This window comes from Caretta caretta, chromosome 6 (assembly GCF_965140235.1).
Source record: "Caretta caretta isolate rCarCar2 chromosome 6, rCarCar1.hap1, whole genome shotgun sequence".
Taxonomy (NCBI): Eukaryota; Metazoa; Chordata; order Testudines; family Cheloniidae; genus Caretta; species Caretta caretta.
The window spans coordinates 17,759,092-17,785,162 of record NC_134211.1 but is presented as its reverse complement, the minus strand read 5'-3'; the positions used below and the strand labels follow the sequence as shown (position 1 = coordinate 17,785,162).

Sequence of the window (26,071 nt, the reverse complement as noted above, 5' to 3'; positions counted from 1 at the left end):
CAACTTCCTTGTGCTCTGTCTGTGCCTGCAGCTATGTTTTCTTTCATCTTGATTACTTAGCTTCTTTGTACATGAGCATCACATGGGAGCTCACATTTCCCCCTTTCACACCGACTCTCATTCGTACTTTTTAACTTTGCCTTGGACTAGATTTCTGGCATAATATACTGGGAATGAAGAATAACATTAATGTGAGTCATGCAGCTATGTATTCCAAATACTGTGCTTAAACTGAACCATCCCCTTGTGCCTTCCTCTTTGCCTTTTGAATATTCAGGGACTCTGATGTATGTCAGATTTTTATATTAAATAAATGCATTCATTTCATCCTTGTTTGGATGTGTCATTAATAGGGCCCTACCAAATTCAAGTCTATTTTGGTCAATTTCATGGTAAAAGGATTTTAAAAATTGTAAATTTCATGATTTTAGCTATTTATATCTGAAATTTCACAGTGTTGTAATTGTAGGGGTCCTGACCCAAAAAAGGAGTTGTCGGGTAGGGGGTGTCTCAAGGTTATTTTAGGGGGAGTTACGGTACTGCTACCCTTACTTCTGCACTGCTGTTGGTGGCCGCGCTGCCTTCAGAGCTGGGCAGCTGGAGAGCGGTGGCTGCTGGCTGGGAGCCCAGCTCTGAAGGCAGAGCCACTGCCAGGAGCAGCACAGAAGTAAGGATGGCCTGGTATAGTATTGCCACCCTTCCTTCTGTGTTGCCGTCTGCAGAGCTGGGCCCTCAGTCGGCAGCTATCACTCTCTGGTCGCCCAGCACTGAAGACAGCAGCGCAGAAGTAAGGGTGGCATGATACGGTATTGCCAAACTTTCTTCTGCGCTGCTGTTGACGGTGCACTGCCTTCAGAGCTGGGCACCTGGCCAACAGCCGCCGCTCTCTGGCTGCCCACCTCTGAAGGCAGCGTAGAAGTAAAGGTGGCAATATCACGACCCCCCCTAAAATAACCTTGTGACCCCCCACCCCCGCAACTCCCTTTTGGGTCAGGCCCCCCCAATTTGAGAAACACTGGTCTTCCCCGTGAAATCTGTATAGCATGGGGTAAAAGCACACAAAAGACCAGATTTCATGGGGGGAGACCAGATTTCACAGTCCGTGTCGTGTTTTTCGTGGCCGTGAATTTGGTAGGGCCCTAGTCATTAACTTTGCATTTCCTGCATGTTGGCAGAACGGCCTCATTTGATTAAAAAATATATATATATATATATATATATGAATTGCCCAGATGTGTAGTAAAGACTCTGCAGATTTTTTTTTTACTCCCAGTCATTGAGTATATTGATTAATATGCAAATTTAGCTGCATTAATCAGCAGAGTTGTAATATGACAGCTGTGGCATTTCACCCTAAAACACCATACCACAGTCACACGCAAAGCATGTCTTCCATTTATATCTCCAGTATACACACTTTCTGCTTAAAGAGGAAGATGCTGCACTGACCTGGCTTTGAATAATAATGGTCTTACTTTATATAATGCCTGGAAGGTGCTGTGCATTCTCTGCTCCCATTGACTCGAAGAATGAAGGTGCCCAGTACCTAGCTGGGTCAGCCCCATAATCATTAGGCCGTCTAGCACAGGGGAAAGCAAACTATGGCCTGCGGGCCAGATCTGGCCTGTCAGGGCTTTCAATCTGGCCTGTGGGATTGCCAGCCCTGTGGTGCAGTGGGGCTAAGGCAGGCTGCCTGCCTGCCCTGGCCCTGCGCCGCTCCTGGAAGCGGACGGCACCATGTCCCTGCGGCCCCTGGGGGAAGGGGGACAGAGAGCTCCATACGCTGCCCTTGCCTGCAGGCACCGACCCCCGCAACTCCCATTGACCGGGAATGGGGAACCGCGGCCAATGGCAGCTTTGGGGGTGGTACCCACAGGCGAGGGCAGCGCGTGGCGGAGCTGCCTGCCCCACCCCTAGGAGCCACTGCCGGACATGTTGGCCACTTCCAGGAGCAGTACAGGGCCAGGGTAGGCAGTTAGCCTGCCTTAGCCCCGCTGCAGGCCGCTGCGACCCTGGAGCCGCTCGAGGTAAGCGTTGCCAAGCTGGAGCCTGTACCCCGCACCCCAACCCCGTGCCCTGAGCACCTTAACCCCCTGCCACACCTCTCCTGCACCTCTACCCCCTGCCCTGAGCCCCCAATCCCCTGCCCTGAGCCCCCTGCCACACCCTGCACCCCAACCTCCTGCCCCAGCCCTACATTCATGGCCCTGCATATAATTTCCCCACCCAGATGTGGCCCTAGGGCCAAAAAGTCTGCCTACCCCTGCTCTATCATGACCTGAAAGAAGGGGACTTCAGCAGCAGTGTCTTCTAACACTGGTTTCATGCATTGGTTCAGGAGCAACTTGGTGAAGAGCGCCACCTACTGAATCCCGGATCCTACTTCTTTATATTGAGAGCCCGCAGCCAGTGTAGTGACTCCCAATGTAGCTGCACAGTCACTGTCTTTATATTGTGGGTTACCCTCACTGGCTAGATCTGTGGAGCTCTGCGATCGATGCCAAATATACGTCTTAAAACATTTGTTTTGACCTAAGCAGGAAAAACACAAATCTTGTTTGTCAGTGTCTGTGGAAGGAGACTAGACATTGTCTTTACAGAGGAGGAGGAGCAGCGCAGAGCAAGGCTGATTATGCAAATGACACTCACAATTGAGGCTGAGCTTGATAACATGCCATCTAGACTTAAATCTGTGTGGAGGAGGAAATGAGCATGTCAGGAGGCAGTGACGCGGAAATGAACAAATAAATGGTCTGATCCAAAGCTCATTGCAATCACCGGAAAGACTCTCATCAGTTTTAGTAGGCTTTGAATCAGGCCCAAAGAGAAAGTGAAGCTGGAAGGTATACAAGACTTGCTCCTATAGCCTTAGAATTCTCTCTTTTTCATGGGGAAAGAAGGTTCAGAACTTTGTAGACTTAGGGTATGTCTACACTATGAAATTAGGTCGAATTTATAGAAGTCGGTTTTTTAGAAATCGGTTTTATATATTCGAGTGTGTGTGTCCCCACAGAAAATGCTCTAAGTGCATTAAATGCATTAACTCGGCGGAGCGCTTCCACAGTACCGAGGCAAGCGTCGACTTCCGGAGCGTTGCACTGTGGGTAGCTATCCCACAGTTCCCGCAGTCTCCGCTGCCCATTGGAATTCTGGGTTGAGATCCCAATGCCTGATGGGGCTAAAACATTGTCGCGGGTGGTTCTGGGTACATATCGTCAGGCCCCCGTTCCCTCCCTCCCCCCCCCGTGAAAGCAAGGGCAGACAATCATTTCGCGCCTTTTTTCCTGAGTTACCTGTGCAGACGCCATACCACGGCAAGCATGGAGCCCGCTCAGCTCACTTTGGCAATTAGGAGCACATTAACCACCACACGCATTATCCAGCAGTATATGCAGCACCAGAACATGGCAACGCGATACCGGGCGAGGAGGCGACATCAGCGCGGTCCCGTGAGTGATCAGGACATGGACACAGATTTCTCTGAAAGCATGGGCCCTGACAATGCATGCATCATGGTGCTAATGGGGCAGGTTCATGCTGTGGAACGCCGATTCTGGGCTCGGGAAACAAGCACAGACTGGTGGGACCGCATAGTGTTGCAGGTCTGGGACGATTCCCAGTGGCTGCGAAACTTTCGCATGCGTAGGGGCACTTTCATGGAACTTTGTGACTTGCTTTCCCCTGCCCTGAAGCGCATGAATACCAAGATGAGAGCAGCCCTCACAGTTGAGAAGCGAGTGGCAATAGCCCTGTGGAAGCTTGCAACGCCAGACAGCTACCGGTCAGTTGGGAATCAATTTGGAGTGGGAAAATCTACTGTGGGGGCTGCTGTGATGCAAGTAGCCCACGCAATCAAAGATCTGCTGATATCAAGGGTAGTGACCCTGGGAAATGTGCAGGTCATAGTGGATGGCTTTGCTGCAATGGGATTCCCTAACTGTGGTGGGGCTATAGACGGAACCCATATCCCTATCTTGGCACCGGAGCACCAAGCCGCCGAGTACATAAACCGCAAGGGGTACTTTTCGATAGTGCTGCAAGCTCTGGTGGATCACAAGGGACGTTTCACCAACATCAACGTGGGATGGCCGGGAAAGGTGCATGATGCTCGCATCTTCAGGAACTCTGGTCTGTTTCAAAAGCTGCAGGAAGGGACTTTATTCCCAGACCAGAAAATAACTGTTGGGGATGTTGAAATGCCTATATGTATCCTTGGGGACCCAGCCTACCCCTTAATGCCATGGCTCATGAAGCCGTACACAGGCAGCCTGGACAGTAGTCAGGAGCTGTTCAACTACAGGCTGAGCAAGTGCAGAATGGTGGTAGAATGTGCATTTGGACGTTTAAAGGCGCGCTGGCGCAGTTTACTGACTCGCTTAGACCTCAGCGAAACCAATATTCCCACTGTTATTACTGCTTGCTGTGTGCTCCACAATATCTGTGAGAGTAAGGGGGAGACGTTTATGGCGGGGTGGGAGGTTGAGGCAAATCGCCTAGCTGCTGGTTACGCGCAGCCAGACACCAGGGCGGTTAGAAGAGCACAGGAGGGCGCGGTACGCATCAGAGAAGCTTTGAAAACCAGTTTCATGACTGGCCAGGCTACGGTGTGAAAGTTCTGTTTGTTTCTCCTTGATGAAACCCCCCGCCCCTTGGTTCACTCTACTTCCCTGTAAGCTAACCACCCTCCCCTCCTCCCTTTAATCATTGCTTGCAGAGGCAATAAAGTCATTGCTGCTTCACAGTCATGCATTTGTTATTCATTCATCACACAAACAGGGAGATGACTACCAAGGTATCCCAGGAGGGGTGGTGGAGGAGGGAAGGAAAATGCCACACAGCACTTTAAGCACAGCACTTTAAAAGTTTACAACTTTAAAATTTATTGAATGACAGCCTTCTTTTTTTTGGGCAATCCTCTGTGGTGGAGTGGCTGGTTGGCCGGAGGCCCCCCCACCGCGTTCTTGGGCGTCTGGGTGTGGAGGCTATGGAACTTGGGGAGGAGGGCGGTTGGTTACAGAGGGGCAGCAGTGGCAGTCTGTGCTCCAGCTGCCTTTGCTGCAGCTCAACCATACACTGGAGCATACTGGTTTGGTCCTGCAGCAGCCTCAGCATTGAATCCTGCCTCCTCTCATCACGCTGCCGCCACATTTGAGCTTCAGCCCTCTCTTCAGCCCGCCACTTACTCTCTTCAGCCCTCCACCTCTCTTCCCGGTCATTTTGTGCTTTCCTGCACTCTGACATTATTTGCCTCCACGCATTCGTCTGTGCTCTGTCAGTGTGGGAGGACAGCATGAGCTCGGAGAACATTTCATCGCGAATGCGTTTTTTTTTCTTTCTAAGCTTCACTAGCCTCTGGGAAGGAGAAGATCCTGTGATCATTGAAACACACGCAGCTGGTGGAGAAAAAAAAAGGGACAGCGGTATTTAAAAAGACACATTTTATAAAACAGTTGCTACACTCTTTCAGGGTAAACCTTGCTGTTAACATTACATACATAGCACATGTGCTTTCGTTACAAGGTCGCATTTTGCCTCCTCCCACCGCGTGAACGGATTTTGGTTGAATGCCAGCAAACATACACTGCAATGCTTTGTTCTACAGTGATTCCCGAGTACGTGTTACTGGCCTGGAGTGGTAAAGTGTCCTACCATGAAGGACGAAATAAGGCTGCCCTCCCCAGAAACCTTTTGCAAAGGCTTTAGGACTACATCTAGGAGAACCGCAAATGCCAGGGCAAAGTAATCCTTTCACATGCTTGCTTTTAAACCATGTATAGCATTTTAAAAGGTACACTCACCAGAGGTCCCTTCTCCGCCTGCTGAGTCCAGGAGGCAGCCTTGGGTGGGTTCGGGGGGTACTGGCTCCAGGTCTAGGGTGAGAAACAGTTCCTGGCTGTCGGGAAAACCGGTTTCTCCGGTTGCTTGCTGTGAGCTATCTACAACCTCCTCCTCCTCCTCATCTTCTTCGACCCCAAAACCTACTTCCGTATTGCCTCCATCTCCATTGAAGGAGTCAAACAACACGGCTGGGGTAGTGGTGGCTGAACCCCCTAAAATGGCATGCAGCTCATCATAGAAGCGGCATGTTTGGGGCTCTGACCCAGAGCGGCTGTTCGCCTCTCTGGTTTTCTGGAAGGCTTGCCTCAGCTCCTTCAGTTTCACGCGGCACTGCTTCGGGTCCCTGTTATGGCCTCTGTCCTTCATGCCCTGGGAGATTTTCAGAAAGGTTTTGGCATTTCGAAAACTGGAACGGAGTTCTGATAGCACGGATTCCTCTCCCCAAACAGCGATCAGATCCCGTACCTCCCGTTCGGTCCATGCTGGAGCTCTTTTGCGATTCTGGGACTCCATCATGGTCACCTGTGCTGATGAGCTCTGCATGGTCACCTGCAGCTTGCTACGCTGGCCAAACAGGAAATGAGATTCAAAAGTTCGCGGTTCTTTTCCTGTCTACCTGGCCAGTGCATCTGAGTTGAGAGCGCTGTCCAGAGCGGTCATAATGGAGCACTCTGGGATAGCTCCCGGAGGCCAATACCATCGAATTGTGTCCACAGTACCCCAAATTCGAGCCGGCAACGTCGATTTAAGCGCTAATCCACTTGTCAGGGGTGGAGTAAGGAAATCGATTTTAAGAGCCCTTTAAGTCGAAATAAAGGGCTTCATTGTGTGGACGGGTGCAGGTTTAAATCGATTTAACGCTGCTAAATTCGACCTAAAGTCCTAGTGTAGACCAGGGCATAAATATAAACACTGACGAAACTCCTGTCCTGTCATCTCTGATCACTAGATCAACAAGGCCCCATGCAGTTTCCGAGTGATGCTTTTTAGTTTAGACAGGGATAAGATCCTACAAACAGCAAGGAAATGTATATAGAGAGAATTCTGTGTCTCACAATTGTGCTTTCTGACACGAGTGGAAAAATGTTAAATCATTTCATGGCCCTTTACTGACCTAGCAGAACATCTCCTTCAAGGACCAAGAGTACATCTTTTGTGAATCACAAGATGCAATTATCTACAGGGATAGATGCATCAAAGATGCTTCATGTAATAATGCTGAGGCTGAAAATTTGGTCTAACTCGGGAGTAGATGTCAAGTGCATGACAGAAGTGTGTAGGGAGCGAGAGAGGTGTAGAAAAAAATGTAGGTAGAGGAGAGTTGTGCAAATAGGAAGAATAACTTGCACTTAATGGTGGGGACGAAGAATGGAATCCAAGGAAGGGATTCAAGAAGAGAGGAGATGGGGGTCAGAATGGCAGGAGAGGAACATGATTTTTGACCACAGAACTTTGAATAGACAGAACGGGGAAGAATTGAGCTGCAAGGAGGTCAGAGAACAGGAGGTCCTAAGGACCAAGATGATAAATAACAAACGCATAGAGCAGGGTTTCATTCATGACAGAGCTGTAAGTGGGGATGGGAGGTATAAAGCCTAAGAAGCTATATAATACCCTAAAAACACACATGCTGCAGCATCTCAATGTGAATGTGAAATGATGTTCACAAGCAATATTAAGAGACAGAGTCAGAAGGGGGATAGTAATTTCTTGTTGCTGGACGTATGTCAGCAGCTAGGCAGAGTCCTCAAGCCACTGTGTGCTTTCCTTGTAGATTTCTTTACGGGACTGATTCCTGGCATATAGCCTCTTGGCCTGGAGAAGAAATCTCTTCCATTTTGCAAAGGATTAGTGAGGCTGGTTTTCTTTTGAAGTTCTACCAGAGCACAAAGAAATAGAATTGTAATAGCTTGAGACACTCTTTTGTGCTGCTCAAACTGGTCAATGGGTTTCAGTTATTTTCTAATGAAATGTACTATGATTTACAATGTGGTCTTAACAGCTTTTGTTATTTTGAGAACCAATGTGTAAACTGCCAAATACTGTGGCCGAAGGATCTATATAAGTGGTGCACAAGTGCTTATGCTGGCAAAAGTTATGTCGCTCGGGTGTGTGTTTTTCACACCCCTAGGCAACAAAAATTTTGTTAACATAAGTGCTAGTGTAGACAGTGTTGGAGGAGACATAGTGGTTGGCTGGAGTGTTGTGCCCTTTCTTTCCTCCTTTGTCACTTCTCCGTCCCATGAGCACGTCTGTTCTCCTCAAAGTGAGCTGTGGCTTGGTGTATGGTGTGGGGTCAAAGTGTTCTGTTCCGCACCAAGTCCTCCCAGTTTGTTGGGTTGATGCCTCCCTTTTTAAGATGTACTTTCAGTACGTCTTTGAAACACTTCTGCTGCCCTCCGTGACCCCTTCTTACCTGACTTAACTGAGAGAAGAGTACTTGCTTTGGGAGGCGAGTGTCAGGCATACGTACACAGTGGCCAGCCCAGCGGAGTTGGTATTTCATGACCTGCGCTTCTACGCTGCTGATGTTGGCTGCAGCGAGAACGCTGATGTTGGTGCGTCGGTCTTCCCAGCTGATCCAGAGAATCCTCCTGAGGCAGCGCTGCCTTAAGCTGTCGTCTCTAGGTTACCCAGGTCTCACACCCATAGAGAAGGGTGGGGATGACAACTGCCTTGTAAACCAAGATCTTCGTACCTGTTTGTAGATCCCTCTCATTAAAGACTTGTTTGAGTAGTCTTCCAAAAGATGTGCTGGATCCTGTATTCAATTTCTGTGTCAATGTGGTATGGAAAATGGTCCACATTTTCCAGGGGTTCTCCACTGATGGTGGTTTGTGGAATACGAAGAGTAGTTTGTGCAGGTGAGGGCTGGTAGAGTACCTTGCTTTTCCTGATGTTGAAAGAAAGACCCAGGCAGTGATAGACATCTGCAAAAAGATTTAGGGTGCTTTGCAGGTCGGCCTCTGTGTGTGCAAGAATGACACAGTCATCTGCATACTGAAGGTCAGTGATGCCAATTCTCGTGATCTTAGATTTTGTTTGGAGACATCGAAGATTGAGGAATTGGCCATCCATACGGTACTCAATCCCGATTCCGTCAGGAAGGCGGTCGTGAATGAGAATCAGGATCATGGCAAGGTAAATGGAGAAGAGTGTTGGAGCAATGACACAGCCCTGCTCGACGCTGGTGCAAATGGTGAATGGTTTGGTCTCTGAGCCATTGCACAAAATGGTGGCAGTCATCCCATCATGGAGTAGTCTGATGATGGAAATGAATTTCTGTGGACCGCCAAACCTACACAGCACCTTCCATAGGGCATCACAATTGATAGAGTCAAAGGCCTTGGTTAGGTTGATGAATGCCATGAACAGTTCCTGGTGTTGCTCTCTGCACTTCTCCTGAATCTGTCCTGCCACGAAGATCATGTCGGTTGTGCCTCGGGATAGCCTGAAGCCACACTGTGATTCGTGGAGGAGTTCCTTGGTAAGGGGAGGAGGCGGTTTGGTAGGATCCAGGCAAGAATCTTCCCTGCGATAGAGAGGAGGGCAGTACCTCTGTAGTTCCCGCACAACGATTTGTCCCCTTCTCGAATATTATACGTGTCACATCTGTAGGAAAATCAGCATGGCAAGAATTGGGCTCCTCAGCCACTTAAAAACTCACCAATAAACCCTCTTGGCAGATGTCATCCTCGCATCAAGGGATAGCCGAAGAAGAAGAAGCTAGTGTAGACATGGCTTTAAAGTAATTAAAAACAGTCAGCACCCAACTACAGTTTGTGATGTTGCACCGCATAAAGAAACAATCACTCGGCACATAGTGGTCATAGCAACAATTTTAAGCAATTCCACCCGGACTCTCAGTGATTTACAGAGTTGTTGACAGTAGTCTGCGTGCGTCCCTTCTCTCAGTCCCAGTGTCGCTAGAAAATCCCAGACACCAGTAGTTGAATGAGCTCCAGTTCAGTAGCAACAAGGCGCAGGGATGTCTCCCACCAGAATTCCAGCTACTGAGGCCTTGTGCTAACTTCCTTTCATTTTTGAGTTTCTTTGGGCCTCTCCCTTGAACTTTGGACACACGAGGCTTGCATCAGTGGTCTTATAACTTGCATTTCTACCTCTGCTGTCTTACTGCTGTTGTTGTTTGATGCTGGGCTGGCATTTCTACCACCTCTGGCTGTGACCTACTGAGAGCTCGCAAGCTGAGGAGGGCCAGATCTGGTCAATACTGGGAGGGGAAAGCTCTGAGGAGCAATTCTATGCTGAAAGAAGTGATGCTGGTGATTTAGAAGGTGCTTCTTTGCACGCACCAGCATGGTATTAAGGAACACTGGGCTGTAGGAGGTGCTGCCTCCCCCATGAGATGGAAAGCTGAAATTCTGATGATTTGAGGTTGTTTTAAGATCCCATGGCACTTTTCTGAAGCATAGCCATGGTTAGGGCCTTAGTGAGGCGCAGCTGGGCCCCTCTTGCTTCTGCCCGCACAAATCAGTCAGGGTCTATCAGGTGGAAGCAATCACCAGTGCACTTTATTTATAGCTCTTTCCCATCACTGCCTTGCTATTTATATATAGATTTGCTTCAGCCAGGCTTTACAAGCAGCAGACCAGAGCCACTCCCTTTCTCTCTTCCCTTCCTCTCCCCTCAGCTTCCTTCTTCCCCACTCTCCCTCCAGCTTCCTTCTTCCCAGCCCTTTTATAGCCCCTGACTAATTAGGCTGGCAGCTGTTGCTATTTGCCAGGCAGGCACAGGTCTATTCAGCCAGCTTCAATCTACTCCCCTTAACTGGAGTGGGCGTGGCAGGGGTCTGATTAAGCACTCCTTGCCCAGCACCCTGTCACAGGGCCCTACCAAATTCACGGCCATGAAATATGCATCACAGACCTTGAAATCTGGTCTCCCCCTGTGAAATCTGTTTTTTGGTGTGCTTTTATCCTATACTAAACAGATTTCATGTGGGAGACTAGTGCTTCTCAAATTGGGGAGCCTGACACAAAAGGGAGTCACAAGGTTATTTTAGGGGGGGTCACAGTATTGCCACCCTTACTTCTGCGCTGCCGTCAGAGCTGGGTGGCCAGAGAGCGGCGGCTGTTGGCCGGGCGCCCAGCTCTGAAGGCAGCTCCCCGCCAGCAGCAGCACAGAAGTAAGGATGGCATGGTATTGTATCGCCACCCTGACTTCTGCGCTGCCGTCAGAGCTGGGCGGCCAGAGAGCAGCGGCTGCTGACTGAGGGCCCAGCTCTGCAGGCAGCAGCGCAGAAGTCAGGGTGGCAATACCATACCAGGCCATTCTTATGGCCTGCCACTGGCGGCAGCTCTGCCTTCAGAGCTCAGCTCCCAGCCAGCAGCCGCCGCTCTCCAGCTGCCCAGCTCTGAAGGCAGCGCAGCCGGCAGCAGCTGCACAGAAGTAAGGGTAGCAGTACTGTGACCCACCCCGACAATAACCTTGTGACCCACCCCCAACTTCTTTTTGGGTCAGGACCCCTACAATTACAACACCATGAAATTTCACATTTAAATAGCTGAAATCATGACATTACAACACCATGAAATTTCACATTTAAATAGCTGAAATCATGACATTACAACACCATGAAATTTCACATTTAAATAGCTGAAATCATGACATTGTCAATTTTTAAAATCCCATGACCGTGATATTAACCAAAATAGACCGTGAATTTAGTTGGGGCCTAGGCATGGTAGACCCTATGTCTATGGCAAATTCCAGGGTGACTAATTACATTCATCTCTAAAACAGACTGCAGTTACAGCTGGATACAGCAGTATCCACTTCCCATCCTAAACTACTGAACGTTATTTATTGATTTAATTTTTAGTTATTTACTTATAATCGTGCCTGTCCAAGCCTACAGCATTGTAAAATGATTGAAACTGCAACCAAGAATAAATATCTTTAACACAAACACAAGATCTTTCAGAGAGGCTACAAATATAATGGCTCATGCAGTAATCTAGGGTAATATAACAAGCAGCTTTTGGACATAATATGCCCAGATGAAATAAGTCTATTGCAAAGAATAAAACCCTTCTTCAGAACAGTTACTGCAAATCCCTAATTCTGCTGCTCCCAGGGAAGCCGGTGAGAATAGATATTCCTAATGGCAGGCTCTGAACTTTAAGAAGTCCTTGTCTTGTCAAACCAAATAGGCAGCAAGCTCCAGAGTCTCATGGAGAATGCCCTGCCAGGATCTCTGTCCCTTTTAGAACAGCTTGATCACAACTGTTGTGTGTCATCCCTTGTGCAGCTGTGGCACAAACCATTTAGAGCATTCTAAATAAATCCCACACTTAATTCCAGCTGTTAAAGAGCTGCTCAATTACACCCCAGAGGTGGCTGCGTTTCAGTGTGTTTGGAGCGATTCCTGCGTGTATATGCGGAAACTAGTAGGGTTTTGGAGTTCTTCAATGTGCAAGGCGATAAATTATACTATTATCCACCAGGGGTCAGCATTGTGCTATTAGCTGTATGCAGCTAGGGCAGCCACCTCGAATGAGCGATCCAAGGATGTGAATCCCTAAACTTCTTTCAGGGTAACAGCCGTGTTAGTCTGTATCTGCAAAAAGAAAAGGAGTACTTGTGGCACCTTAGAGACTAACAAATCCGATGAAGTGAGCTGTAGCTCACGAAAGCTTATGCTCAAATAAATGTGTTAGTCTCTAAGGTGCCACAAGTCCTCCTTTTCTTTTTGTAAATTTCTTTTGTGAAGCATTCCATGTTATAGGCCTAACTATGCAGTTGCACAGCAGAGAGGGTAGCAGAATCTGTTGCTTTTCTCTGCTGTCCAGGAGAAAGTGGGAAGAGTAGGTGGGTCACCCAGGATCCTGATGCTGTCTTGATCAAAGGCGTGTCACAAAAGAATCTGTTTTGCTGACCTGGTCTGATTGTGAGCCAATGCTGAGGACAGAGTGGCTGCTGCATTTGACTGTGCGGTTGTTTTGCTACCCACGTTGCTTTGGGAAGAGCTTGTGGATATCTCGAGCAAGAAAAGGTGCTGCTGAAATCCCAGTTCAGTTTTATTGCTCTAAGAGTACATGGTTTAAAGAACTTGTTTAAAAAGGCCGTAGTGATTAAGGGCAGAAGCTGAGCCATCGGCAGAAGTATGACAGAACCGCTGAAGATTTACTGCAGAACTTTTTCTAATGTTCTTGTGGGGTAATTCTCCATGTACACGGGACTGTTGTTGCACTCATTCACCTGACGAATCCCAAATATGCCATACCTCTCTAATGCACTCTGGATTTACATAGTCACCGCACTTTTAATCTGTAGTGTTTGTGAAGGAGTCAGGGAGGACTGCAAAGCACACTTTGGAGTAGGAAGCTGTTGCCCCATGCAAGAACCCATCCCATCTTTGGTATGTGTCCAGTTGTGACATGCCCTGTCTAAGCACACATTAGGAACAGAGAGGAGAGCATCTTGTTCCGGGTTAAGCCCCCCATGACCCCTTTTTTAAAGTCATTTAGGTGCTGTCCGGTTATAATGGAGAAGCTGAATGGGATCTGTTCTTCTACCAGTACATGGGTGTGAGTCTCTTTAATGTCTCTACAGCTATGAGTATATGTCAATGAACCCCTCAAGTTTGAGAAGCTTCTGGACGTTGAAAATTGAATTCCTTACACTGGTGAGCAGGTACAGGAGTACTTCCATTGACTACAGTGGGATGACTTCATCACTGTAAAGAGTTTGCAACCTGGCCCTTAGAGTTCGAAGAGATCTGGGTAATCACATACTAGAGCAGGGGTGGGCAAACTTTTTGGCCTGAGGGCCACATCGGGGTTCTGAAACTGTATGGAGGGCCGGGTAGGGAAGGCTGTGCCACTGGTCCCTATCCACCCCCTCCCACTTCCCGCCCCATGACTGCCCCCCTCAAAACCCTCGACCCATCCAACCCGCCTGCCCCTTGTCCCCTGACTGCCCCCCCGGGGCCCCCCGCTCCTAACCGCCCCCCCGGGACCCCACCCCCTATCCAACCCGCCCTGCTCCCTGTCCCCTGACTGCCCTGACCTCTATCCACACCCGCGCTCCCTGACAGGCCCTCCGGGACTCCCACGCCTATCCAACCACTCCCTGTCCCCTGACTGCCCCCCGGGACCCTGTGCCCCTTATCCAACCCCCCCCCCCCGCTCCTCACCCCTTTACCATGTTGCTTAGAGCACCAGGACTGGCAGGCGTGCCGCCCAGCTGGAGCCAGCCATGCCACCACGCAGTCTAGAGCACCGGGGTGGGCCAGCGGCTCTTGTAGCCACACTGGCCGGCAGGAGCTCACAGCCCCGCCGCCCAGAGCTCTGGTGGCATGGTGAGCTGAGGCTGCGGGGAAGGGGGGACAGCAGAGGAGGGGCCGGCAGCTAGCCTCCCCAGCCGGGAGCTCAAGGGCCGGGCAGGGCAGTCCTGTGGCCTGCGGGCCGTAGTTTGCCCACCTCTGTGCTAGAGGGATACCATCCCACTTCACAGGCTCCTCGTGTAACTCTCCCGACAAACGGCTTCCTCATCGCTCTGACACTGAAAAGGGTTTTGGCTTGTCCCAAACCAGGGCTGCAACAGCGATAAGATTCCAGCGTCTCATCTGTGTGACTCACAGCCACCAAGCCCAGGGGTGCTGGGTGTGTGAACAGGCCCTTGCACATTCTATTTGTTAGGATTAAAATTTGCAAGCAGAGCACTGATTGGAAGAGAGGCCTGACATACATGTATTCATTTCTCCTATGTACGTGAGGGCCTAAGTATGCTACCAGGCCTGATTTCAGGCTATACCTGGAAATTCTTAATTAAAAAAATAATTCTGAGTAGCTCTTAAGAACAACAGTCTGCTCGTAGATTGAAGCAGATCAGCTGAGCTCTGTGCATTTCACAGCAGATATTCTGAGCCTAAATTTTGTATGGAGAAGAGGAATAAGAGCAACAAAGAGGCCACAGCAGCAGCCGGAAAGCAGCAACTTGGTCAGCAGAGGCAAGTGTTGTGTTAGGAGAAGGCCAGCTGGCCATGGCAGGAGCTAGAAAGGAGGATTTTCCCTCTGAGTGGGGCTAGAGATGAAAAACTCTTTAATCAAACTAACAGTCTGAAGAATCAACAAAAAGTCCAGGCTAAGCTGGGAATGAGCTGGGGTCTGTTCTACAGAGACAAAACCCACCACCTGCCCATTCCATTTCGCAGACTGGTTATAACCTCAGAGAGACCTGGAGAGGTTTTCAAATTTGACTCTCAGGGGAAACCTGCTCCACAGGCTCTTCTTCCACTTGCCAGATGGCTGAGCATCTGTAGCCTGAACTCCCTGCCACTCAGGGTAGGTCCACCACTGTTCCTCCCTTTTGTCTTCTGGGCAGCCTGTAGTTTTCTGGCCTTTGGGATCAAGTTCCTTCCAGATCTACAAAAGGGCTCCTCCCTCTGCCTCCTCCGGTCTCTCTTCTTGGCCCTCCTGGATCTTCTGTCCAGCTGGAGAATGCTCCCCTCTAGGCTTGGCACTTCCGGCAGGTGTTGTGGAGTGGCCCAGACCTCAAGCCCTGTCTGCAGGCGAGACCATGAAACCCCTTTCTGTCCTGGCTTAATGCACCGTTCCTCCACCCCATGCCAGTGACTGATGGGCTGCTTGGTGGCCATAGTGAAATCAACTGGTGGTCTCGGTGCACACAAAATGTTCTCAACGTTTACCTCTTTTTAGTGGTCGTAGAGTGAGGCTGAGGACTGAATGGGCTTGGGGACTGGACCACCTTGCCCTTGTGAGCGACGGCCCCTCTAAATAAGCACACTGGTGGGGGGGAAGAATCTGACACTGTCACTCCTCCTGATGCGCCTGCTCCATAGAGCACCTTTTGCCAACATGCAATTGAAAACACCTGTTCCTGTTTGCCAAACTAAAAAAAAAAAAAAAAAGTGACTCCTACTTACCAACTGTTCCTCTTTGTGGGAACATGCCTCTCATTTGGGAGCTGCTTATTCCCTATCCCACAGAGACCTGATGTTCTTCTGCGAGTTACTGTAACAGGCTCTACCCTCAAAAAAAAAAAAAAAAGGCAGAATAAGACCCAAGGACAAGACACCATTTTCTTCCCCTCACCCTTGAAGCCTTTTGGGCCCCCGGTGTTGTTAACCTGTGCCCAGGAGTTTTAAAGGTGGGCGCCCGAGGTGGCAAAGTGTGTACCAAAGGGAAGAACATCATTCAACCTGCCAGTGTGCCAGGGCCTGATTGAAAGTTCATTGAAGATGGAAAGTCACTTTCAATAGAAAGTCTCCCACTGATTTCACTGGGCTTTGCATCAGGCCCTAAGTGAAATTAATGAATGACACCAGGCAAAAGATGGTGCCAGGAGCCTGCCTTATGTGGGTTTTCACCCATCATTTTTGTGTGTGTAAACTTCAGTCTCATGAGTTAGCTTTTCTGTGGTAATTAATTTGCAGTAATAAGGGAGATTAACAGCAGGATTATGTGGGATGAGAATAAATTTGGCTCTAACTCAGAGAAATCTGAGAGGTATAAAGAGAAATAAACTGCTTGTAGAAATAAGAGAAGAATCCCATATTTTGAAATTAAGAGCACAGTCAAGATGAAAGTCACATATGAGTTTTCCTTTTCCTGTGTTGCTAGCAACATCTTAGATAATTAGAACTGAAAGAGATTTGAAAATCTAATTTTCTTTTTCACCATTTATGCTGTTTGCTTGGGGTTATGCAGTGAAACTAGGCTGGTCTGTTTTACTTTTGTTTACAGCCAGTGTAATTTTTCTGCTTCTCCTGGTTGCTAATACAATGCTCTTGTGTGTGGATTCATAACCAGCAGAGGAATGATTAAATTAAAAAACATCTCTGAATTTTCTCCAACTGAATTTTTAACGTTACCAAAACATTTCTGGTCCCTTTAATAACAACAACAACAACAAAAACCCTTTGGTTTTCCCTTAAGGAGACTGCTCCTTTAAATGCTATCCAGTGCAGCAGTGTTTTGATAAGACGCTATCTGGAAAAATAATACACACTCCCTCTGAAGCATGCCCAAGATAACAAAGCAAGGAAGATCAGGAAAACGCATGTAACCTATCATTTTTGAAAGAAATCCAAGTTTCGAGTGTTAGTCCCCAGGGTGTTAAACAGCTTGCCTCGCTCGCTAGAAATGTTATTCTCATTGTCAGACTGATTCACGCCAGCTACCAAGAGCATACTTTATTTGTACTTGTGTATTCACTCTTTTGCAAGTGCCCAATGTGTAGCTGACATCTGAATGTCCCTCTTGCTGTTTCCACAGAGCCTTTAAAATTCTATAATGAATCGCTGGATGTCTCCCAGAGGGAGGCTGTTTCCTTCTCGCTGGCACAGAAAGAACTTGCCATCATCCATGGACCACCCGGAACTGGCAAAACCACTACCGTGGTCGAGCTAATACTTCAAGCTGTGCAGCAAGGCCTGAAAGTGAGTGAGAGCTGCCAGAATCGCTAGGGATATGCTTATTTTGCTAACTAATCAGGCACGTTGAGCTGTGGAATTCTTTATTGCGGCCCATCCCTGCTACATTTCACTGCAGCTTCCGTGTTGACTCACGTACAAGCCCCATTAGTCGGGGGAGTTGATAGTAAAAAGAAAAATGTGTGTGCGTATGCACCAGTGCTGGAACAATTTGTATAGTGGGGGTGCTGAGAGCCATGGAACCAAACTGTAAACCTTGGATCTAATGCACCAGGATTGCCTGGATTTGTATTCTTTATCTTACAGTCGTACCCAGAGTTCCCAACTAAGACTGGGGCCCCATTGTGCTAGGTGCTGAATGTGCAAATAGCCTAAGAAAGTCTCTGCCCCAATGACTGCAGTCAGCGTAGTATGACTACCCCACAAACGTGAATAGTTTATTCTCGCCCACCCATAGGAAGTAGGGAAGTGTTGTTTTCCTCATGCTGCACATGGAGACGTGAGGCACAGGGAGATTGAGGCGTTCCCAACGCCACACAGGAAATCAGTGGCAGAGGTGGGAATTGATCCCACATCTTTTTTGATTTCCAGTTCAGTGTCCAACCACAGGACCACCCTTCCCCTCCAGCTGGTGAAATGTCACATTTGTGGGCTGTGTGAAATGGGGGTGGCTTTCCATATTGTCTCACTAAATATACACTGCTGTAAATTTTATAAAACATGCTAGTTCTGAATCCTTATGAAATGTCATTTCATTTTTTTTTTTTGCAACAATACATATCTGTTAGGGGCCAGGAAGCCAGCTCTCGTCCTACTGTGGGGTTCTCTTGAGAATGTTAAGTCACTTGCATGGCACCTGTGGGTGGGGGGTGGCGGGGAAGCATATTGAGCAGCCATTAATTGTCTTCAGAGAGCCCAGGCTTTGACACCTGAGAGAAAAGGGCCCTATCTGCTTGAGCCAACCAGTCCATAATTCTAATGCTAGTGCTGTAGCTATAGATTGTGCATTTACATGTTGTCATTTGCATTGTTTGAGCATACAGGGTGTCTCTACTTTGGAATCAAGGGCCTTGTCAACATCAGAGATTTCCCCCAATTCTAGCCCTTGGCTGAAACTAGGATAAGTTCTTCTGGTGCAAGTAGCTGCTTCACCTGCCTATGCTATCGGTTGCAAATATACAGCTATGTGGATGGCTGGAACTGGGGCAAATCCCAGGTGTACACAAGGCCTAAGTGAAGTCTTGAGACATAGACTGTAGGTAATTATTTAAAATCTTGCACTGTTTTGTGTTGTGTACATGTGTATTTCCAGCTGTATTTTGAAGCTACAGAGATTTAAACTGTTGCCTTTCCTCTTAGCTACATTCACCAATCTCCTCTTCCCTCTTGTCTGCACTGGTGAGACTATCGTTATGTTAAATGCTCTTAATCAGAGGCTTTGCAATCCTCAGCAGCTCAGTGTTTGTAGTTAATTAGCACTTTCTTTTGCCTCCAAGGTCCTGTGTTGCGCTCCCTCAAATATTGCAGTGGATAATCTGGTGGAAAGACTGGCTGGCTATAAGGAGAAGATACTGCGTCTTGGTCACCCTGCTCGTCTGCTGGAGACCATCCAGCATCATTCCTTGGATGCGGTCTTGGCACGCGGCGATAATGCCCAGATAGTGGCAGATATCAGGAAGGATATTGACCAGGCATTCGTATGTGTCTCATTCCACTGTCAACAGACTTACTCTCTAGATAATATTTATATTGCAGACAATGCTCTGGGTTGATGTTAATATGCACCAAAATGTCACTCTTACAGCTCGATTATGATTTCTTCCTACTTTCAATGCACTCACTACGGGCAGCTATTACCTATAATACAGCATCAGACCCCTCATTTTGTTGAGATTAAATGTAGGAAACAAATCCAAAATTTATTACAAATGCATTGTAGTGCAGGAATCTTAAAATGTTACTTTGAATAATCATAGAAGCGTAGGACTGGAAGGGACCTTGAGAGGTCATCTAGTCCAGTCCCTGCACTCCTGAAAGGACTAAATATTATCTAGACCATCCCTGACAGGTGTTTGTCTAACCTGCTCTTAAAAATCTTCAAAGATGGAGATTCCACAACCTCCCTAGGCAATTTATTTCACTGCTTAACTACCCTGACAGTTCAGAAGTTTTTCCTAATGTCCAGCCTAAACCTCCCTTGCTGCAATTTAAGCCCATTGCTTCTTGTGTTATCCTTAGATGTTAAGGAGAATGATTTTCCCCCCTCCCCCTTGTAACAACCTTTTATGTACTTGAAAACTGTTATCATGTCCCCTCTCAGTCTTCTCTTCTCCAGACTAAGCAAACCCATTTTTTTCAATCTTCCCTCATAGATCATGTTTTCTAGACCTTTAATCATTTTTGTTGCTCTTCTCTGGCCTTTCTCCAATTTGTCCACATCTTTCCTGAAATGTGGCACCCAGAACTGGACACAATACTCCAATTGGGGTCTAATCAGCGCAGAGTATAGCGGAAGAATTACTTCTTGTGTCTTGCTTCCAATACTCCTGCTAATACATCCCAAAATGATGTTTGCTTTTTTTGCAACAGTGTTACTCTGTTGACTCATATTTAGCGTATGATCAGCTATTATTCTCAGATCCCTTTCTGTAGTACTCCTTCCTAGCAGTCATTTCCCATTTTGTATGTGTGCAGCTGATTGTTGCTTCCGAAGTGGAGTACTTTGCATTTGTCCTTATTGAATTTCATCTTCTGTACTTCAGACCATTTCTCCAGTTTGTCCAAATCATTGTGAATTTTAGTCCTATCCTCCAAAGCACTTGCAACCTCTCCCAGATTGATATCGTCTGCAAATTTGTAAGTGTGGTCTCTATGCCATTTTCTAAATTATTCATGAAGATATTGATGAGAACTGGACCCAGAACTGACCCCACTCGATATGCCTTTCCAGCTTGACTGTGAACCACTGATAACTACTCTCTGGGAACATTTTTGCAACCAGTTATGCACTCACTTTTTAGTAGCTCCATCTAGATTGTATTTCCCTAGATAGTTTCACGTCATGTGAGACAGTATCAAAAGCCTTACTAAAGTCAAGGTATACCACATCTACTGCGTCCCCTCATCTACAAGGCTTGTTACCCTGTCAAAGAAAGCTGTTAGGTTGTTTTGACATGATTTGTTCTTGACAAATCCATTCTGACTGTTACTTATCACCTTATTATCTTCTAGGTGTTTGCAAATTGATTGCTTAATTATTTGCTCCATTATCTTTCCCGGTTGACTGGTCTGTAATTCCCTGGGTTGTCCTTATTTCCCTTTTTATAGATGGGCACTATATTTGCCCTTTTCCAGTCCTTTGGAATCTCTCCTATCTTCCATGACTTTTTGAAGATAATTGCTAATGACTCAGATATCTCCTCAGTCAGCTCCTTGAGTATTCTGGGATATATTTCATCAGGCCCTGGTGACTTGAAGACATCTAACTTGTCTAAGTAATTTTGAACTTGTTCTTTCCCTATTTTAGCCTCTGATCTTACCTCATTTTCACTGGCATTCACTATGTTTGATGTCCAGTCGCTACTAACCTTTTTGGTGAAGACCAAAACAAAAAAAAGTCATTTAACACTTCTGTCATTTCCACATTTTCCATTATTGTTCTCCCCCCCTCCCCCCACTGAGTAATGGGCTCACCCTATCCTTGGTTTTTGTCTTGCTTCTAATCCTGCATTTCAGATGTAAGTATCCTACATCCATCTGTAAAAAGTGAGACCTGGTGATGACTTTGGATCTATGATGAGGGTCATTCAAGTGAAGGAGTGTACAGGATTCAGAGAGGCTGGAGGTTTCCCTTTGCTCAGCAGTTGTAGATCATTCTGAAGCAGTGAAGGGTTAAAAGTAACGCACTGTGGAAAACTGTCTGTGTAATCTGTTTACTACAGGTCTAAAAGAAAAAATCTTTAGCTGCCCTTTCCATAAGGCTGTTCTTCATGACTGCTGTGCTTTGTATGCCAAAAGAACACTTAGTATTAATGAATCCATTTCAGTCTTTCAAACACTGAGACCCTGACATGAGCTGTTTTCACAGTGTTCCTTAGATTTCTCATGCGAGAATATATTCATAATTAGAGCCTGATTTCTTCTCTCCTGTGGGAATAAGGAGACAGTGGGGTCCAGGGGACAGGGCAGTGGTCTGAGAGCCCTGGGTTCTATCGTTGACTGTGCTGTGCGACATTGGGAATGTCATTTCCCCTTTCCTGAGTGTGTTTCCACGTTTGGAAAGTGGGCTAAGGACACCCATTCCTCATCCCGGGCAAAGAGGTGTGAGATCTAAGCTCTGTATAAGAGAGAAATATTCTTATTACTTTTTGGTGGGCAGGGGGGCCTTTCAGGATTTCCCCACTTTTGCCCGATTCCCACTCAGTGGCACAATGTCCTCTTTCTTCCTGGCCGTGTAGGGCTGGTTGAGGCTCCAGCTACGGCTCATTGACACAAATCACCATACTGACCACAGAGGACCTGCGCAGCATACTTTCCTGGTCTCAGCATGCCACTGCTAAGCCCTGTTGGTCCAAGGAGTGAGTGAATGGGATTCTCGTGCGGCAGCATGTTGTAATGGTATTGGATCATGGACCAAGTCCATGTGGGTATTGAGTGTCCTTGTGTTGATGAGATCTTTGTCCTGCTAATAAGTGAAACACATCAAAGCAAGGTCCTCATAAAATGGCTAGCAAACCCTCCCTTCTGCCAATTGTCAGTGGTTGTGGTTGTCTCCTGGCACGTCACAACTGTGGTCTATTTAGTTGCACGTTATGCACTTTTAAAAGCTACAGCCCGCTCTCAGAACTGAGTTATTCCATGTCATTTTATCATTTGGATACTTCCAAAAAGAGAGAAGACATAATTAGCGGTATGAATAGTCCAGAGGGTTGGTAGTGGAATATTTAGTTGTTCACGTCTAGGTTGGTGGTTCAAATACAATCCAAGACTAGAACTGGTGGCCAGTTGCTGCCGTTCCGTTTATCTTTGTGAAGTGCCAGCAGTGCTGGTTAGTGTGGTCTTGGTGGAAGGGTTAGGTGGTTTCAGCACAGTTCCTATTGGACAGGTGTCCACATCGGCACAGTCATCAGCCTTGTTGACAGACTCAGCAGAAAGGCCATGGATTGAGTGCAGGTGGAGAAGACTGAATACCCGCCTTAAAGCCTGATTCAGAGTCAGTGGGAGCTGCTCCATTGACTGGAGTGGGCCTTTATGGCTAGAGCTGGTCCATCCGGGTGGTGATTGAGCCATCGCGGCAGAGAAGAGTGTGCTGTATTGCCTCTGCTCTGTGGCTAGCCACTGCAGCCTCCCAGACAGTCAGTCTGGCACCTTTCTCTAGTGCTGCCTTTTACACTGAAAAGGCAGAGACACAGTCACATCAGTAAATAGCTTCAGAATGATAGTTCGGGTTGCCCTGATACATCCTCCCATTATGATTTTAATGTAATTATTTTTAGCTTAATTTAGAATGCGGCACTATTTTAATTGGCATAAAACATTTCAGTGCAGATTACTGTTTCCCCCCCAATGATGACATGGCACAGGATGGCTTTACAATCTCAACACACTGTGCTGGAAGATGTTCCCTTCTCACACAGTGAAACACTTGAGGTATCCTCATATCCCAGCACAACAAAAATTGTGTCGTATCTGCCAAAATCTGTTATCTAGCTCCCACATGACTAATCAGTCCTTCCCTTCCTCTGTGTTCTCTGCATTCCCTAAGATCATGACTCCTTTTAACATCTCCAGTAGAAGCTAAAATGCACAACCGTGCAGTGAAAGCCTCCAAGGCCATTTTTTGTACCACTGCTCTCCTTCCTCCCCCTCCCCAATAAAATGCTGACTTTTGCCAGCAAAGCTGGAAGGTTTTGCTCTAAAGCAGAAGACTTCAGACTTTCTTTGCAAGGCTGGAGACAAGGCAACACATTTCTACTATATAGATGGTGCAGATTGACTGTGGCTTCTGGATCCATAATCCTTCATCTGCAGCTATTTCTACGGCAGCAGCTTTACTTAAGTTTTTCAATTGAGGCTATTCATCATCTTGCATTTCTGTTGCCGCTTTTGAGCGTATTTGCAGTAGAAGCAGCTGAGAGCTAGGAAGGAACCTCACTTGGTAGACAGGTCTCCTGGCAGCTCTTTCATTCAGGTTCCTGCAGGTTGACATTGGGGCAGGAAAGGACTTTGTTCCATGGATAGATGGGTAGGTATGCACAGCCAGGGGTCTGCCCTGTAAAATGAATGGGTTTCCAGCAGTTACTTAGCATCTGCTTTAACAGAGTCTTAGGTTGTTTTCACATCTGTAAGCCGTAGATTTTGATTATGTTTTAAGTCATTTCACACCTTTCCAATTTTCAGGTAATTTTTCCCCTCAACTTTGCTTCCTTGGGGGTACGTTGAGGAAATGGGAAATTTTGACGGACAAGCCCCTTGACTCTCCTGTTTCCCTATAGCAGAATGGAAACTAGGGGGGAAATGGCTACTAGGGTTTCCCTTTCTGCTTCCTCTTGTGGGCATGGATGTGGTTGATGAACTGTGTTCCAAAATGAATGCTGAAGGGAGGACTTTAAAGGGGTTTATGTGATGCTTTATTTGTAATGAAAGAGGTTCCAGGGCTCAAGCAGTTTTTTTACTTTCATAACTGATGTGGCAAGCCCAGAGTGCTGGGGCTATGAACTGCTAGAGGTGCCGGGGCTCAGCCCTGGGTGTATGCTTAATTCTCAAAATGCAGAATTAGCAAGAAGATATTTTAAGGCCCACTGATTGGATCCCATGGCAATGAAACCATCTGTACTTTAATTTCCCCAGAGTTTCTCTCTCTGAAGAACGATGCTCCAGATTTATGTTCTCCTTTCCCCCCTACCCCAGACTGAGTCGTCATGTTAAGAGCAGCATGATATTGGACAGTGTTCAAATTGCTCTACTTTGGAGCTGATATGGAAGCTGAGGTAGATGCCTTGCCCCTCCCCATGTGTCACAGCTGGCTAGTCTTGGCCTCTTGGGAGGAAATCTGAAGGGAAAATACTGAGAGTGGCCCAACAGGGATGTTTGTTGAAAATACAGGATACCGTATTGAGGCTGTGTAGGTGATATTCCAGATGCTTTCTTGCTCCCCCACCCCCAGTCTTTTCACCTCAGCCTCACTCCACCTGCCCTTCTTATCCTTTTACTTTCACCCCTAACTTTTCTCTCCCTTGTCTTGTCCCCTTCAACCTTTGTCTCTCCATTTAGCTAATCCCCTTCCAATAAAACCCCCATTCCCTCCAAAAAAAATCATGGAATTAACATGCCATTTGCAAATCATCACTCTGTTGGTGTGTTCTGTCCCTTTGTCTGCCTTGTCTCTTTAGACTGCAAGCTCGTCGGGATGGGGACTGTCTGTACCTCCATTTGTACCATGCCTGGCACAATGGGGCCCTGATCTTGATTGGTCACTCGGCAATAAATAACTTTGATGGTAACGCATAGCTGCACTGATTTTATGTGCAGGAGATGAAGACAAAGATAATAGCAAAGAGCAGCAAACAGAACTCTATTACTGTATGCTGTGTACTCCAAAGGGTTCCTCCGGGCCCTTCTACCACACTTACTCCATTGCCTTGGCCCCGGCACACTGCAGCTGGCTCCCCTGGCTGCTTTCTGTGCTCAGATCCAATTTACTCTACACGTGCTAATGGCAGCAGCAGATTTCAGGATACAGTTAATCCACTTATTCCTTTTACTAACCGTTTTAGTCACACAGGATCCTTCTGCAGAGCAAAATGTAAACATCGATCTACTGAGGCCATATATTTTCCCATTTCCCCTCTGCTTCCTGCTGTTTTGCAAGAGATGTAATTGGTATCTGTCTGTCTTAGCCATCTATGGCACCAGTCAGCATAGTATCTATAATCAAAGCCAAGTTTGCTTTTCACCCACTCCCTTCCACAGCAAACAGCTTACTGCTGCAGTTTGAGTGAGCGGAGTTTTTGTAGCCTTTCCAGCTTTCTAATAAGTTTTGACCAGCAAGGAGATAAAACCTTCCAAAGTTGTTTTCCGTTTGGGAGCGCATCATTGCTGTGAGAGGTTGGTGCCCTTCCGAGATGAATTGCAATGGGAGGTGGCTTTGCCAATGCACCACAACCACCAGAGATCAACCATGGATGTTTTTGAAACCTCTGGTTTAATTTTTAAATAGGTGCAACTAAAAAAACCCCTCTCTATTAAAATATATATATATTCTAAATCATTTATAAAAGTGTAAAGGCAGTTGTTAAAAAGTGTAAAGCTGCTGATTAGGCTAGATGAGTGCAAACAACTCATTTAGCCTTACTGTGTGGAGGATACATTGGAACTTTCCAGTCTGTCCTGAGTAAGGGGCAAACTCCTAGTTACAGCTTCCCATGAGCAAAGCAGAGAACAGAGTGTTACTCTGATGGTCTCTCAGTTCCTCCCCTGCCTCCTCCTTGTGCTGGGAAAGGAGTAATGGCTACAGAAATGAGTAATCGAGATTATTTAGGACAGATCAAGATTAGGCTGTGGATCATGTTTTAAAATTCTAGAGTGTATCCTGCAAACCTTAGTCACATGATAACCATGGGAATAAGGGTTTTAGGGTTGGAGTCATAAGCCTATAGAGCAATCTTGTTTGTTTTTTTAATGAAGTGCGGTTGAATGAAATTCAGTAAATTGCGCTTATACCAGAGATTCTGCTGCTTTCATTGTTAAATGGGCTACTACAAATTTCCTCTAGTAGTCCATTGGACTATAGGCTGTCTTTTTCATCTGGTTTTG

General features: G+C 47.0%; 1 protein-coding gene across 2 annotated transcripts in view; it reads left to right on the top strand.

The window, feature by feature from the left end:
- IGHMBP2 (immunoglobulin mu DNA binding protein 2) overlaps nucleotides 1-26,071 on the top strand; it is an 88,958-nt gene that overhangs the window by 10,892 nt on the left and 51,995 nt on the right. For both annotated transcript variants that reach the window (XR_007357004.2, XM_048852216.2), the window contains exons 5-6: nucleotides 17,100-17,263; nucleotides 18,754-18,954. Coding sequence is in view for 1 of the 2 variants with exons in the window: in XM_048852216.2 (XP_048708173.2) it covers nucleotides 17,100-17,263; nucleotides 18,754-18,954 (365 nt within the window). In the remaining variant the exon portion in view is untranslated. The remainder of the gene's footprint in view (nucleotides 1-17,099; nucleotides 17,264-18,753; nucleotides 18,955-26,071) is intronic.